This window comes from Grampus griseus (assembly GCF_964374135.1).
Source record: "Grampus griseus genome assembly, chromosome: 16".
Classification (NCBI taxonomy): domain Eukaryota; kingdom Metazoa; phylum Chordata; class Mammalia; order Artiodactyla; family Delphinidae; genus Grampus; species Grampus griseus.
The window spans coordinates 61,865,323-61,880,021 of NC_139010.1; the positions used below are offsets into that span (position 1 = coordinate 61,865,323).

A 14,699-nucleotide genomic window follows, 5' to 3' on the forward strand; every position below is an offset into this window, starting at 1 on the left:
CCCCCAGTCTGGGCCTGTGGTTAGGAGACTTATTATTGCCCAAAGACACTCTGGGAGCTCTTTGCTGGAATTTCCCTGACTTGTCTGCATTCAAGGCAGACCCTGGAACACCCTATTTGTCAGCCATTTTCCATTTGAATGGGATGACTGTGGTTTCATCATTCAAATGTCTCAAACCATCTTGCTAGGACATTTGTCTACGCTGTTTGTCCTTCTTCCAAAACCCAGGTCTCGTGGGCTCCCACGTACTTGCAGTGACACTGGCGGGGGAGGCGGTGAAGACCTTCCCACTGTCCTTGGTCATGATCAGCAGCTCCATCTCCTTCTTGGCAGGTGTGTTGTCTTTCTCCAGGATCAGGAATTTACAGTCCTTGTGCAAGAGGTCATTGTTCTGGACACTTGTGGTGCTGGCTGGAGAGGAAAGAAGTGGGTGAGGAGGACGGAAAATGTGAAGGGAGAGGAAGAGGGAAGAAATGACCAGAAGAAGGAGAAGAGGAAGAGAAGGAGTGTGGAGGAAAAGAAAGGGTTAGTGGGTGTGTCAGAGGGTCTCCTGCTCTTGCTCTCCATGGTTACTAAGAAGCATCTTGGGGACCAGAGACACCCTCCCCTGCCTAGCTGGGCCTGGCCATCAGGAGGTCAGGTCAATGTCAGAAGTGCTGGGGGCTTGCCTGAAGGGCTGCCCTCCACCTGAACATTACAGGGTCTTCAGTGAATGGTCAAAAGTTGCTGTGTCAGGCAGGCCTTTCTTTAATCAACTGGGTGGGTTCATTTCTAACTGCAGGTCTCAAGTGTTTGCAGCCTGGGGGCGCTTTTCCTGACCACTCCGTCCAGCATACACACAGGCCTGTCTCTACCACCCCATTATGTCAGCCCTTCAATTATGTGTCATTTACTGTGACTATCTTGTATACTTTTTCCACTTGTTTGTTATCTGCCTCCTCCACTGGAACTGTCAGCCTGGTGAGGGCAGGAATCTAGCCTCCTTGCCTATGTCTGTAATCCGGGAACTCAGAACACGGTCTCACACAAAGCAGGTGAATGAGTTGTTGAATGGAGGGAAACGCACCAGAATCAGAGCAACGGAAGAGATGGACACATGACTCGTGGCAGCCTAAGTTGATAGATTCCACGGGAAGTAGGGAGGGTGCAGCAGCTTCTGGGGGGCGCCCTGGCCCTTGTGATGGGTAACCAGTAACCAGGCCAGGGGCTTCCAGCAAGGGTGGGGGCTGGGGTGTGAGTGCCTGACCCTGCGCAGGTGTGGAGCTTCCTGGCCCCCTGGGACAGGAAGGCCAAGGTAAGGTAAGGGGCATACCCCCCTGCCCACTCCTGAAAACAACCAAGAGGCCCGTGGGGTGAGTCCCATTTGCAGACCTCAGACCACCAATGGGTTATGTCCCCTCCTGCCATGTGTCACTCAGAAGCAGCTCTTCCTGTGGGCCAGCTTGCCCCCAGCAGCTGGGGACAGCACTCACCTGTGGAGGTGGACACCCCAGTGCTCACAACGGCAGGGCTCTGGGGCATGTTTCTCTTCACACCATATGCTGCAAGAGAGGAACCTATGAATGAGCAGAGCCAGCATAGGAGGGCAGCTCCACGCTGGGTGGAAGCAGCCTGACCCACCCTGGCCGACAGGCAGCCTCCCCAGGTGAGAGGAAGATATTGGGTTGGCCACAAAGTTCATTCGGGTTTGCGGTAGCATCCTGGACAAACTTTTGGCCAACCCGATAATAATGAACAGAATAATAATGAATAATAGAATCAACTTTCTCCCACCTTGGGGGCAGCAGTGAGTTTAGATGAAAACGTCTATGATATAATCCCCATCCTTGGAGGACCATTCCAAAGGCCACCTCCCCCGTGAAGTCCTCCCAGACCCTCCCACATTTCCTTCCCTTCTGAATTCCTTCAGCTAACACCTGCTCTGCACAGCTTGATTCATGCTCTCTAACAGGATCCCCCAGATGTTTCATGTGTCTTAGACTTTCTGCTCCAGCTTAACGGTAAGCAAGTTGAGTTCAAAGGCTGAGGCTCACACCTTTTCTGTCCCCCACCCCACCGGGTGCACTATAAAGTCAGCCAGATGATTGACTTGCAGTGACAGTGGGCTGTCAAGGACAGCAGTGAGACATGGGGATATACAGGAGACACCGCCAGCACAGGCTCCCACTCATGTCTGAGCCAGCACATGATTCAGGTTGGCATCTCTGGGTCGAGGTGTGGAGGGTTGTTTCTTTGGTGGGAAAGGTCGATTGATTTTTAGGGACATTTTTGCCCCTCTAATTCCCTTCTTGAAAAGGGCTATTGTGAGTTATAGCTGCAAAGAGGCGTTATTTCCCATCCCCTAGGCTCCAAACCCCAGTTACGGACCTGTGGAGGTGGTGGTCATGCCATGGGACAGGGTGGGTGAACTGGGGGCCAGATTGTTCTGCATGCCAAACACTGTGAGAGGAATTGAGGACAGGTGAGTGCAGGTACATAGATGAGGCCCCCCCAGGTTAAGGCAGCCAGTCCCAGGAGCTCCCCAAACCATTTTCACAAGTAATGCCTTTGCATATGACAGAGATCCCTGACATTCTCAGTTCCCACACTCTCACTGACACGGTGATTTTTTTTAATACCCCACCTCCCTACCCCAGGCAAAAGTTACTAAGCTCCATTTATTGAGTAGTTAGGTTCACACAACTTAATAGCGGTAGTTCGCATAGGGTCTGTTGCTGTATGCCTCAAAAATTTAAAATATCCCAGGGGTTCCCTTCCCTGCAGGACCCTTGGGTGCCGTGGTGTACAGTGTGGGAACTGTGGATACAGACACAGTGGAGGCTAAGAAGCACTGACTGGGCAGGACCCTTGTTTTCCTCCTTTCTTTTCTTGGCTCAAACACACAAAACTCCCCTCGCCCCCATTACGATTTCAAAGGCTGGTTATTTGTTTGTTTTTAACAATGTGCAGAAGCTCATTCCTCCCCAGGTAACAGCTTCTCTTATTCCATCCTGTCTAGAGTTTGGGGCACAAGATCATGGATCCAACATCAGCCTGCCCTCCTCAGTCAGGACTTTGCAAAGTATTGATTGAATAGCGAAGGCAGGAGGAACAAAGCATGAAGCTGGTGTCTTCTGGGCTTGTGGGACTCTAGTCAATTGGAGGTGTTAAAATCAGAAGGCAAGAATACCAGCCATCACCGTATTTATTAGTCATGATATCACAGAGGGGAGGCAGATTGCTTTAACAAAAGATGTGGGCGGATCACTTATTTACGTATAGGCTATTACGATGTACGTGGAACTAGAGTGAACACATACTTCTTTAAAATGATCCTATGTTTGCCTTGGACGTTAAGCAGTAACATTATTGAGCCCCCAAGGAACTGCGATATTTATAAAAAGATGTGAAGTTAAGCTCTTTCTAAATTAACAATGCTTTCCACCTGAAAATGTCCTGAGCTCTGCCTCACTTGGCCCATTTCCATCTCTCCACCTCTCCCATTAAGTAAGGGGACCAGAGCAGAATAAGCACGTAAGTGTGGTCTCCGGCGCCCTCCCCTTAGCCCTTTCCCTCCGGGACTGAGCCGTGTCTCCTATGGAGGGCAGGCTCTGTGCCTTCTAACGCAGCTCCTTGGCTGCTAATTCCACGTTGCCATGGGCATGGAGGAAGTCCTCATGCTCTCGGTCAGGAAGAACATCCTCCCTACAAACCATTGCATTGTCCTCACTAGGCAAGAGCATCCCTGTTTGTTTCAAGCTGGCAAGCACCGACCTGAGGAGCTGGTGCTGATTCCAGGCTGCAGAGCTGGGGAGCTAGAGGCCATGTTGTTTGGAACTCCAAAGACTGTGGGGGAAGAGGAAGGCTGGTGAGAGGACGTCCACACAGAACAGGGGCAAAGAAGCACAGGAAGAAAGGCCAGCACTGCATTGTGTTACATTTCTGTTTTTAGGAATAACCTGGGCTCTTGCTTTGCAGCACGGAACCAACCATTAGTCTGTGGTGTGCCTTGGGTCATAACAGCCAATGGGCGGTCACAGGTCGGTGGGGTTTGAGTGGACATCAGTTCCAGCCAAGCCCCTCTTGTTAGTGACCATTTTACAGAGAAGGCACTTTAAGCCCAGAGAAGTTAAATGACCTCTTAAGGTCACACAGTTAATCCACATGGAGTGAAACCACGTTCCTTACATTTGTTTTCATGTTCTTTCCCATTACTTTTTTTTTTTTTTTTTGGATACACTGTACCATGTAGTCCTTTCCATAGGGGACCCACCAGAGGAAATGCCATAGAAGTTGAATTGAAGTTCCAGTGGAAAAATCTTGGGATGCTTGGCCACAGAAAGCCCCTCTAAGAAGCCTTGGGGATGGAAAATGCTGGAGGGGTCATTCAGCTCCATCATAAGGCGTGGAGGGCTTAGCACTGGGAGGGGATGTGCACTGCAAGCCACGTACCTGATCCTGCAGAATAGGCATTGGTGTTGAGGAGGGATGAGCTCTGGGCTGTGATGTTGTTGTGATAGGTGCCCATGGAGGACCCTGCCGGCAGTGTGGAGGACCACATGTGGGAGGGAAGGTTGGCATCCAGGATGGTTGTGTCATAGGTGCCGGACACTGGAAACAGACATGCCCGACCACACCCCAGTGAGAGACAAACCCTCTCTGTACTGGGGGGATCCAGTGGGCTTGGTTTGCCAGGACTTTCCTGGTTTAGCCTTGAAGATCCCATGCCCTGGCAACCCCCTCAGTCTGAGGTGAACTGGGACAGTTGGTCATATCACTTCTGTTTGAAATCTCAGAGCTGGTGAAAACCTGACCTCTTGGGTTAGAAATTCTTGTTGGCTCTTGGTGAAATCTGAGGTAGGTAAATTTTTCTCTGCGGTCCACCCATTTCTCCTGCTAAGCCCCCTTTGCCACCTCCTGGTGCACTGTCCCCACCAACGGTCTCTCTCTCCCTCTGTTGCTGACTCCACCTTCCAAGATGCCATGGACCCGTGACTCCCTTACAGTAGAATTCCAGGCAGACAGCAGCACAGGTAGGGAAGCCCTCTGTCCCAAGGCCACGCTGCACGGGTGGCAGCCTTCTCCGGTTGAACCCTCCTTAAACATTCCCATGTGCCAACCAGACCCAAGGGGCACTCTGCCCCCAAGAGGGGCTATGGGTACTTCTTCAAGTCTGAAGTCAGTTCTGCCTATTTCTTATCTGAGAGGGAGTTAGCCACTCAGGTCACAAAGTACCCTGAGGTTTTGGTTTTATATTGAACAACACAAGATCACTATCTCAAGATGGTTTTTCTTCAGTAGTGAATGAGAGGAAAGCTTCACCTCATAGCAGAACTGGCTTCTTTCCTCATCTCCCTCCAGAGACCTTGCCCTTGGTAGGCACGTGATATATGAATGCTGAACTACACTCATCCTGCTTGACTCCCCCCAGAGGCCCTCACATCCACACGGGCAGTGGCCGTGTCCATCCTGCTCACTGTCTTTCCTCAGTGCCCGGTGCTTGGCATATAATAAATGTTCATTGGATGAATGAGTGAATGATAGAAAACACTGCAACTTTCCCCAATAGTCTTCATTCAGGGAACCTGGCCAACACATTCCCAGGACATGTCAAGAATCTCCTGGGAGAGACTCTCTAGGATCTAGAGCTGGACTATAGCCAGCACATAGAATGGTTGACCAGACGGGGGTGAGAAGGGTGCAGCCCACATTTTCACGCTGCAGGAAGAGCAATGCTCAGGGTTTTGTGAAGTCTCTGCCACGGCCTGAAAGCCCTGCCTGGACACATCTGCCACCTTGTTGCCTTCCTTCCACAGCAGATCGGGGCTGTGGGGCTTACCTGACTGGGAGCTGGCTGTCACCAGTTTGGTCTCCACGGTGCCTTTCTTGGGGATGGGGAGTGTGTGAGAGGAATTCCGGGTGGGGCTCACGCTTGCTGATCGGCTTCCCTTGAGCAAACGCTTGACGTCATCCAATTCCGTCCCTGCAAAGGAATCCTCCACTTTTTCATCAGGCCCAGGATTCCTTCCTGAGTCCAAGTGCAGTGGGAGGAACATTCGTGGCACTCTGAATACGAGGGAGGATGAAGCCTCCACCTCACCCCCCGGGACATTTTTGGTTAGCCTTATAATTTTTGCCTTTTGTCCATTTATAGCACCGATTAACCTGGTGTTTTGTAATATTAGTGGCCGCATAAATACAGTGCCTCTACAAGGAGGTCAAAGTTCTCAGTACATATTTCCTAATTAGACCTCATCAGACAGCACAGGGAAGATTCTGTGGCTGGAAGACACTGTCATCGTGGAACATTTACACCCAGGACAGTTGGAGCACCAGACCCCTTGAAACAAATGCTTCAGCAGTGGTCTCATCCCGGGTACAGGATGCCTCAGGTGTTGGGTCCCTGACCTTGTATGCTCTGTAGTGTCAAATGGAATTTGTGGCCCATAACTCTTAAATATTACACTGCTTTCCTGTGGGTTAATTGCAAGCCCCTCTGGCTGATATAACCTGTAGCGAGGTGATTCAGTGGAGTGAGCACCCCGTGCCTCCCGAGGTGGCAAACAGAGGGGAGGGGGGCGTCGCGCAAGGGCAACGCACAGGACATCTTCAGACGACATTGCTGGAGGACTGCCCAGGCAGCCCCTCTCCCGAGAGCTCCATCCTTTGTGCTCAGCACCCCGAGCCTGGAAGGACTCAGGTGAGACAGCATCAGGCCTGGAGTCCAGCCCAGGCCCTGAGCTCTTTGGGCAAGTCCCAGGCTCTGATTGCTGAGCCACTCGACCCAGATCTTTCTCCTCCTAGTCTTTGTACTTGGCTCTCACCCATTTGGGCTCATTTCAAAATGGCAAACAACAGGAGTCCAACACAGTCAACAGACAGAGACCGGGAAATCCTTGACATTTGAGATAAAGTTCAAACTCTCACACTCTGCTTCTGAGCCTTCTCTAAGCTTCACCAGTCCCACTGCGTCCCCTCCTGCCCTTTTTCCTTCAGCTGCACCGAACCTTCCTCCCGTGTCTCTGCCCTCTCCTCTCGCTGAGTCTAGCTGACCCACCCTTCTGTCTCCCTTCAAGTGACTGACTAGCCCGGGGAGACTCCTGTGGCCCCCACTCCCTCAGCTCCCTGAGCTGTCATGGTTGGTAGGTTTATTGTCTCCCCTTAGTCTGTGAACTGTGAAGCATCAGGGACCATGACTGACTCAGAGCTCCTCACCCCCCGCACCCAGCCCGGAGTCCCCGTCAGAGAAGGCCTTAGACATGTCACTTATGATGGAGTGACTGCACACATACGTGCACACGTGCACACACACACAGCAGTAGCCCTGGATTCCTGGATCCTTCCCAAGACCTGAGAACTTACATCGGGTAGATGGGGATGAACTCTGCAGTCGAACTCGGATCTCGCTCTCTGTACAGGGGAGAGATGGAGAAGCTGTGAATGAAGGAGCTTGGTTCACAGTGCCTGACACTGAGCTCTGAGCGGCAGATTATCTTTGGGCTGCTCTGCAATCTGTGTCCTGGGAACAGAAAAGCTAGGTGTGCCCAGGAAGAGTGCTTAGAAAGAGGCGTCTTCTCTCCACCCCCCAGCCTGCCCACAGCTAACCTCCCAGGCGCCTGGAGCAGAAACGCCAGGCTGAGCCCCGAGACTCCACCACGATCAGCAATGACCAGCCCCTTTCACAGGGCCCACTCTGCAACAGCAAGACAATTCTAAAGCCTGTAGTGTTTCCTTAGCCATTCTGGCCTCTGTAGGGCAGAAAGTGGGTGATTTAACATTATGAGCTTCAGGTGGCGTATTGGCCTCTATCGGACTATCAGCCTAAAGTTGTAGGTGGTCGGTATGTGCCTAACTTTCCAGTTACCAATACAACCAGGCCCCTGGGAAGTTTAGACTGGTCATTGAGAACTCCCGGGGCCTGTGAAGAATTCTGCCTTCCATATAGCCCTCACACGCTCCTTGCCACCCTCACCGGATATATCAAGGCCAGCTTTCTCCAGGACACATTCCCTCCTAGGGCCTTATCTACAGGCAGTTGTGGAGAGTGCGAAACTCTCAGGGAGCCCTTTGTCCCCTGGAACGATGAAAAAGAAGGGCTTGTGCTCACTTCTTGCTGCACAAAGGCAATTACAGCACATCTTGTTAAAGTCACCGAGGAGGCCGGGTGCGAAACCAGATGTGACGCCAGCACCTTCAGACAACCCACAGCAGTGCAAACCACTCTGTGTACTTGCTAGGTCGCTGTCAAAATCTACCCTTCCCACCCTCATGGAGCCAGCGGAAGACGCCCAGATGCTACAGGCTCCTTAGAAGCCGTGACTTATTCATTCTTTACACCTCACATTTCCTGGCTCACAGCTGGACACACGTTAGCAGCTCAGAAAATACTGGTTGAATGAACTGAACTGAATCCAGCAACGGAGCTTACCTCGTGTTTGGCTCCGTCCTCTGGTTGAAGAAGACGCTGAGAAACAAAGGAAAGTAATATTAGGCACATATAAGAGGTGGCATGCTAAATATTTGTGACATGGAGGAAGACCTATTTGGGTGGGAGGTGGAGGTTGTTTTCATAGTGCGTTTATATCCAGGTAGAAGCCTTAATGTACGGTGGGTGCTTAGTAGGTCACGCCCGCATAGCCAAAGGGCAGAGCAAGTTCTGTGAGCCTCAGTGCATTTAGGGTGTTAAGTTAGCAAATGAATGTGAAGTTGGCTCACACTTAGTGTTAACTAAGGAAATTGTTTGGGAGCATGATGCATTCGGACTGGCTGACCACACTGATCAACTGTATCAAAAGACTGCCAGGTCCTTCCCTTTCCAGGTCTTTTGTTAGAGACTGCCTTCATTTTCCCACTGTATGCAAATAAATGCATGAAATTATAATCACTGTAAAATCCATGATCATATCATAAATTCATATGCACAGTGAGAACCCAAGAATGTGGACTAAAGATTTAAAGTCATGTGAAGATACAGCCTAGGGTTTCATTTGGTTAAAATGTGTCCCTTTGAGACTGCTTTGGAGGAGGTGCTGGGATGTTTGACATCTGTGCATTCTAAGCCCTGCTCCCTTTTGCAGGGAGGTCTCTGTGGGTCCTGTGGAAGGAAAAATCCTATGACTGTTACCTGGCCTGAGGGCTTATCTGTCCAAGCCTGAGCCTTGTATGAATAACTTGCCATTTCACGAGCAAAGGCTTATGACAGTAAACTAATGGAGCTGACAGTCCCCTTAAGATGCTTCAGGATAAAGAGCAGGGAAGAGGGGTCAGCAGAGGTCAAACTCCTCGAGAAGAATCCGCTTAACTCATGATGCTCCCCCCTATCCCCACCAGGCATGTTTGACCATTTCTACAGAAAATAAGGATAGGACATACCAAACTCCTTCCGAGGGTACTCAGGGGAAGAGTTGCCGCTGGAGCTCCCTGGAGAGAGGAAAAAACACTTAGTACAAATGGCCCCTTAGGCCCAAACGGCTTCCCAGAGAGTGGGTCCTGTCTGAAGCTCTGCAGCCTGGGTGTTCAGCACCAGATTTAAACAGGATTCGCCCAATGGATGTGCTTGCGGCACTCCCTTCTGGTCACCGATCTACTGTGGTGGGGCAAGGTTTGAGCAAAGGAGAGCAGGAAGTTTTCGTTTCCTTTCTGTTTTCACGTCCTCGACTGCATTGGCCCTATGCAGTGCTTACACCAGCGAACCGGCTCTGATCAAATGAACGTGCTGTCAGCACCAGGGGTTCTCTGACTCCATGCAGCTCGTCCCGGATGTGGGCCTTGTGAAATGAAGAGACAAGCCCACGTGCCGGCAGAGCAGCAGGAAGCACTGTGGTGACCCCATCCACCTGGCCTAGGTTTGGGGCTCTCCCTACACCTGGCAGCCGTGGGTCAAAATCATTTACTGGGGTACCCATCCTTAATCCTGCTTCTCTATCATTGGTACCCATATCCATTCACTCTTAGACCCATCTGCCGCCTGGCTTGTCTATTTTCCACTAAAATGTTTCTTCAGATCACCAGGAACTCCAGTAACCTTAGGAGCAGGACCCAGATGTCTTCCTCTCGCCTTCTCCTTCTTAGTCATGAGCGCTCTCCCTCCCTCCCTCCCTCCCTCCCTCCCTCCCTCTCTCCCTCTCTCCCTCTCTCCCTCTCTCCCTCTCTCCCTCTCTCTGACTTCAGTGGCATCGCCATTGACTCCTCCTTCTTTCTGTGATCTGGCTGTTCTTTCTCCATCTTCCCCCAACTTTATCTTTGTATGCTCCCTTCTGCTTTTTTTTTTTTTTTTTTTTTTTTTTGCGGTACATGGGCCTCTCACTGCTGTGGCCTCTCCCGTTGTGGAGCACAGGCTCTGGACGCACAGGCTCAGGGGCCACAGCTCACGGGCCCAGCCGCTCGGCAGCATGTGGGATCTTCCCGGACCGGGGCACGAACCCGTGTCCCCTGCATTGGCAGGCGGACTCCCAACCACTGCGCCACCAGGGAAACCCCCCTTCTGCTTTTAAACTCTTTCCTTGGCCAACTCCTTCAGTTTTCCAACCTCTACTAACAACTCCTTGTGAAAAACCCCAAACCGGGTGTCTTGCCTTGACTTCTCCCCTTAGTGCAAGTCCTATGTGTCCCACTGCCTGCGTGGTACCCCCAGCAGAAAGCTGTGGCAGCAGCTCCACTTTAGGACAAAATAACTGAACTCGTCCACTGGGAGGCCTCCCCCTGGCCTCCCTGCTTCAGTTGTCGGCACCACCATGAACCCAACCACCTGTGTCTGAAATCTCAGTGGAAACACTGACTCCTTTTTCTCCCTTCCCCCCAAAATTGAATAATTAACAAGCCCGTCAATTCCAGCTCTGCAACACCTTTCACTCCAGGTCCTCCTGTCGGCTCCCATTGCTACCACCGCAGTCCCGGCCAAGGTTCCCCTCCCCGGACTACTGATCACCTCCTAACTTGTCACCGTGTTCAGCCTCTTCCCGCCCTATGCGTCCTGAGCATGGCAACCAGAGTTCTAGTCCTGGACCACAGACATGATGGACGCCTTTGCTCAGAAATCTCTGTGGCTCCTCACTGTGTGCAGAATAAACCCCAAACGTCTTGGCCTAGCACCGAATCTGAGTCTTTCCATCTCTCTTCACACAAGTACCACTGCTGCTCGTACCTGAGCCCTGGACTCCCGTCTTCGCTGTGCTGCTGTTCCTGCAGCCTGGAACAGCCCAGCTCTCCATCGGGTAAAGGCCTTACACATCATGAAGGCCCAGCTCAGATGCCACCTCCCACATAGACTCTTCCCTGAAGACCCATCTGGAAATGATAACCCCCTTCTACTTCACATTATAGCTTATCCGTCATCTTAACTTGTCTATTAGATTCTAGGCCCTCTGAAGACAAGATCCAGGTCTGATTCATTTAAGCGTCCATCCAGGCATTCTGCACGGCATTAAACGCCTGGTACATATCTGATAAAATACCAGTTGAAAAAGTGACTAAATGGATAAATGAATAAATGAGGGGTCGATAAATCAACAAAATCCCCAAGTAACCTGAGTCCATAAAAGAACCGTAACAATAGTGGAAAGAAAGGTGGGAAGGCCCAGGTGAAGACAGGTGGCTGAGGCTTCAGTCTTCAAAGGATGAGAGAAGTTACTGAGGGAAGAGAGTGGCTCTCTCTTAAAGTCTATGGGACCGGTACCTTCGTATGTTCCATGGCGGGTGACGTGCGTTTTTCTCTCAAAGGTCGAGCCTGGTGAGTTGGGCAGAGTGGAGGCCAAGTCACCAGGGGCCCTCCTGTAACTGGAGGTAGAGGCATTGCCTCGTGTGCTCCCGCCTACAAGAGGGGAAAAAGCACAGACCCTCAGAGCACTTCACAGATTGACATACGGTTCCACTAAGTGCACGCAGACTGCTCCTAATAAAGGAGGCCCTGTGGAGGGGCCAGAGGACTTCAGGAGAGCACGTCCGAAGGGATCCACCCCTCAGCATTCCCGTGGCTGCTCAGAGATGGGAGATGGAATTATTGCTACTGGAAGGTAGGGAGGTCCTTTATGTCTGTGGCCAAAGTGCACAGAAATGGGGAAGCGGGATGTTTCTTGAGGACTTGGCCTGCAATCGTAGAGCACTGCTGGGTGGACCAGAATACAACCCCACGTGGAAGTATTCCTCGAGAGGTAAGGGCAGGCGCTGCACTTGGTCAGCCCAGCTGTTTGCCTGTCTTGGGTCTTTTCTTTAGTGTCATTCCAAGATTTTAAAAATGGCTTCAGCGGGGGTGTGTGTGTGTGTGTGTGTGTGTGTGTGTGTGTGTCTGTGTGTGTGTGTGTCTGTGTGTGTCTGTGTGTGTCTGTGTGTGTGTGTGTGTGTGTGTGTGTGTGTGTGTGTGTTTTCTCCCTGCTTTGTTTTGTTTCAGTTTGAAAGCTACCATGAAAGAATGCTTCTTTGGGAACAACTAGGCCTGTGTTGGACGCTTGCCCGGTGGAAATGCACAAAGTGTGGGTTCATATGTCACCAGATTTCCTTAGCACAGTAACCCAATCATTAAGTTTCTTTTGTTGTTGTTAATTCAAACTGTAAACCCTCAGACATGCACACCCTTTTCTAAAAGAGATGGCTTAAAGAGAGTAATTCAGTGGGAAAGGAGTCAACTCCCCAGGAAGCCTTCTTAATTAATTATTGTTATTTATATCAGGGGACAGAATGATAACTGATTCCATTTTAAGTAGGCTTCAAATGTGGGTAGTTCGAAAGTCTCACCTTTGGTGGGATGTGTGTCCTTTACACAGCTCTTCGGGGTATTTGGAATGGGTGACAAACAGTGGTAATGGTCTCCCTCCATTCAGGACCCTCTCTCTCCCTATCTGCCCTACCCCAGCCCTCACACCAGCAGGCACTTACTTGAGTTTATGTAGCCGCTGCTGCCATGCATCAGGCTCTGTTTCTCTAGCCGACTCCCTCCACCAAGAGAGCCTGTTTTAGCATAGCCGTTGCTGGTGCCCCCTTCTGCAGAAAGGAGGAGCAGGTGACAATTTACAAGTGGAGTCAGTGCAGAGGGTTTCCTCGTTCCCTGCCCCTCGGAAGCCTTCCCTGGCTTCTCACCCACGAGGCTCTTGGTTTGGGGCCCCTTTCCCACCTGCACTGCACAATACATGCTGCCGTGCTCTCGGTTTGTTTGTTTTTGATACAAATGTCAAGAGCAAATATTCTACCCAATTTAAAAAGAAAGTTCCCTGGGTGGAGCATAGCAAGTTGCTGATTAGGAAAATTAAATATTTGAAAAGTCAGCAAGTGACGAAAACTCCTTGAGGCCAAGGCCTGGGTTGGTCTTGCTTTTTTTGAATGCCTGGTCGGTACACTGGACATGGCAGCCACTGGAAGTGTTGGAGGGATGAGTGAGAGCTCTGGGTTGCTGGTGTTTCACCTGGCAGCCCATCATGCTCCAACCTCCTGTGTGTGGATGGAGGGATCTCCCCACTCCCCACATTGAGCCAGGCTTCCCGAGAGGTGCAGGGCTAGTTTGAGGGCTCAGATCTCCATTATAGAATCCACTAACCCTAATAACCTCCTGAGAAAAAAGTGGTTTCAGACAGAAGCCTGGCTGTGGTTCCCTCCTCCACCCCAGGCCCAGGCTGGATAAAATTTCTGAAATTTTAGTGTCTAGATCAGGCAAACTTATAGAGACAGAAAGTAGGTTTGTGGTATTCAGGGGCTGGGGAGAAGGGAGGGGGAATGGGAGTGACTGCTAATGGCCGTGGAAGGTTTTTTTGAGTGATGGAAATGTTCTAAAATTAGATTGTTGCAAAGGGTCTGCACGATTCTGTAAATACACTAACAACAATTAAATTATACACTTTGAACGGGTGGATTTTGTGGGATATAAGGTAATTTCAATACAGTTGTTTGAAAAAAAGATTTCAGGGCTTCCATAGTGGCGCAGTGGTTGAGAGTCCACCTGCCGATGCAGGGGACACGGGTTCGTGCCCCGGTCCAGGAAGATCCCACATGACGCGGAGCAGCTAGGCCCGTGAGACATGGCCGCTGAGCCTGCGTGTCCGGAGCCTGTGCTCCGCAACGGGAGAGTCCACAATAGTGAGAGGGCCACGTACCGCAAAAATATATATAATAAATAAATAAATAAATAAATAAAAGATTTCAGATATTTTGGACTTGCTCAATGGGAGAGTGAGTACCCACGGAAAAGGTTACATGTGGAGCCCTTCACACAGGCCTTACTGAGAAGAAAGCTCTCAAGATGGTCACTTACTTGGTGGTAAGGACGTAAGTCTTGTAGTTATTGTTTCCGTGATAACTAGAAAAACACAAAGAAAAGATGAGATCTTAAGTAATGTACTGAAATCTCTGTACTTTGGCAAGGTCTCACATCGTTCACAGGTTCGGCTCATTAAATTAGGTTCAATATAGACTTTTATACACTTGTGCTTTAAGGTATTTGATCTGACCCACTGTAAAAGCAAATAGGTGCAATAACAATAGGTCTTAACGTACCTGGAAAACAGGTTTATATCCCTTTGGTACCAAAAGTAGTTAGTTACCCACTGATTTGAACAATGAGTTGTCTTGCATTAATGTCTCTCATATAACAATTAGATCTAGTCCAGGCCTGGATTTGCCCTTGAAGGAGGATCAGGCCCTCAAGTCACTCTCTTTCTCTGCACTGCCCCTTCTAAATGGTCACCCGGTCCAGCTGAGGCCAGCATATCATCCTGGCTGATTACACTGTGATGCGA

The 14,699-nt window shown here is 50.5% G+C and overlaps 1 protein-coding gene across 4 annotated transcripts in view; it reads right to left on the minus strand.

Moving 5' to 3' along the window:
* The window catches only part of COL17A1 (collagen type XVII alpha 1 chain), a gene marked incomplete at both ends in the record, with an annotated part of 42,891 nt that overhangs the window by 26,688 nt on the left and 1,504 nt on the right, over positions 1-14,699 (minus strand). For 3 of the 4 annotated variants that reach the window (XM_082673772.1, XM_082673774.1, XM_082673771.1), the window contains 12 exons: positions 250-411; positions 1,473-1,541; positions 2,368-2,439; positions 3,754-3,825; positions 4,432-4,590; positions 5,819-5,962; positions 7,342-7,389; positions 8,408-8,443; positions 9,352-9,399; positions 11,654-11,788; positions 12,850-12,954; positions 14,216-14,260. In XM_082673772.1, coding sequence (XP_082529898.1) covers positions 250-411; positions 1,473-1,541; positions 2,368-2,439; positions 3,754-3,825; positions 4,432-4,590; positions 5,819-5,962; positions 7,342-7,389; positions 8,408-8,443; positions 9,352-9,399; positions 11,654-11,788; positions 12,850-12,954; positions 14,216-14,260 — 1,095 coding nt within the window. Of the gene's footprint in view, positions 1-249; positions 412-1,468; positions 1,542-2,367; positions 2,440-3,753; positions 3,826-4,431; positions 4,591-5,818; positions 5,963-7,341; positions 7,390-8,407; positions 8,444-9,351; positions 9,400-11,653; positions 11,789-12,849; positions 12,955-14,215; positions 14,261-14,699 lie in introns of all 4 variants that reach the window. The other variant, XM_082673773.1, reaches the window with a different exon arrangement.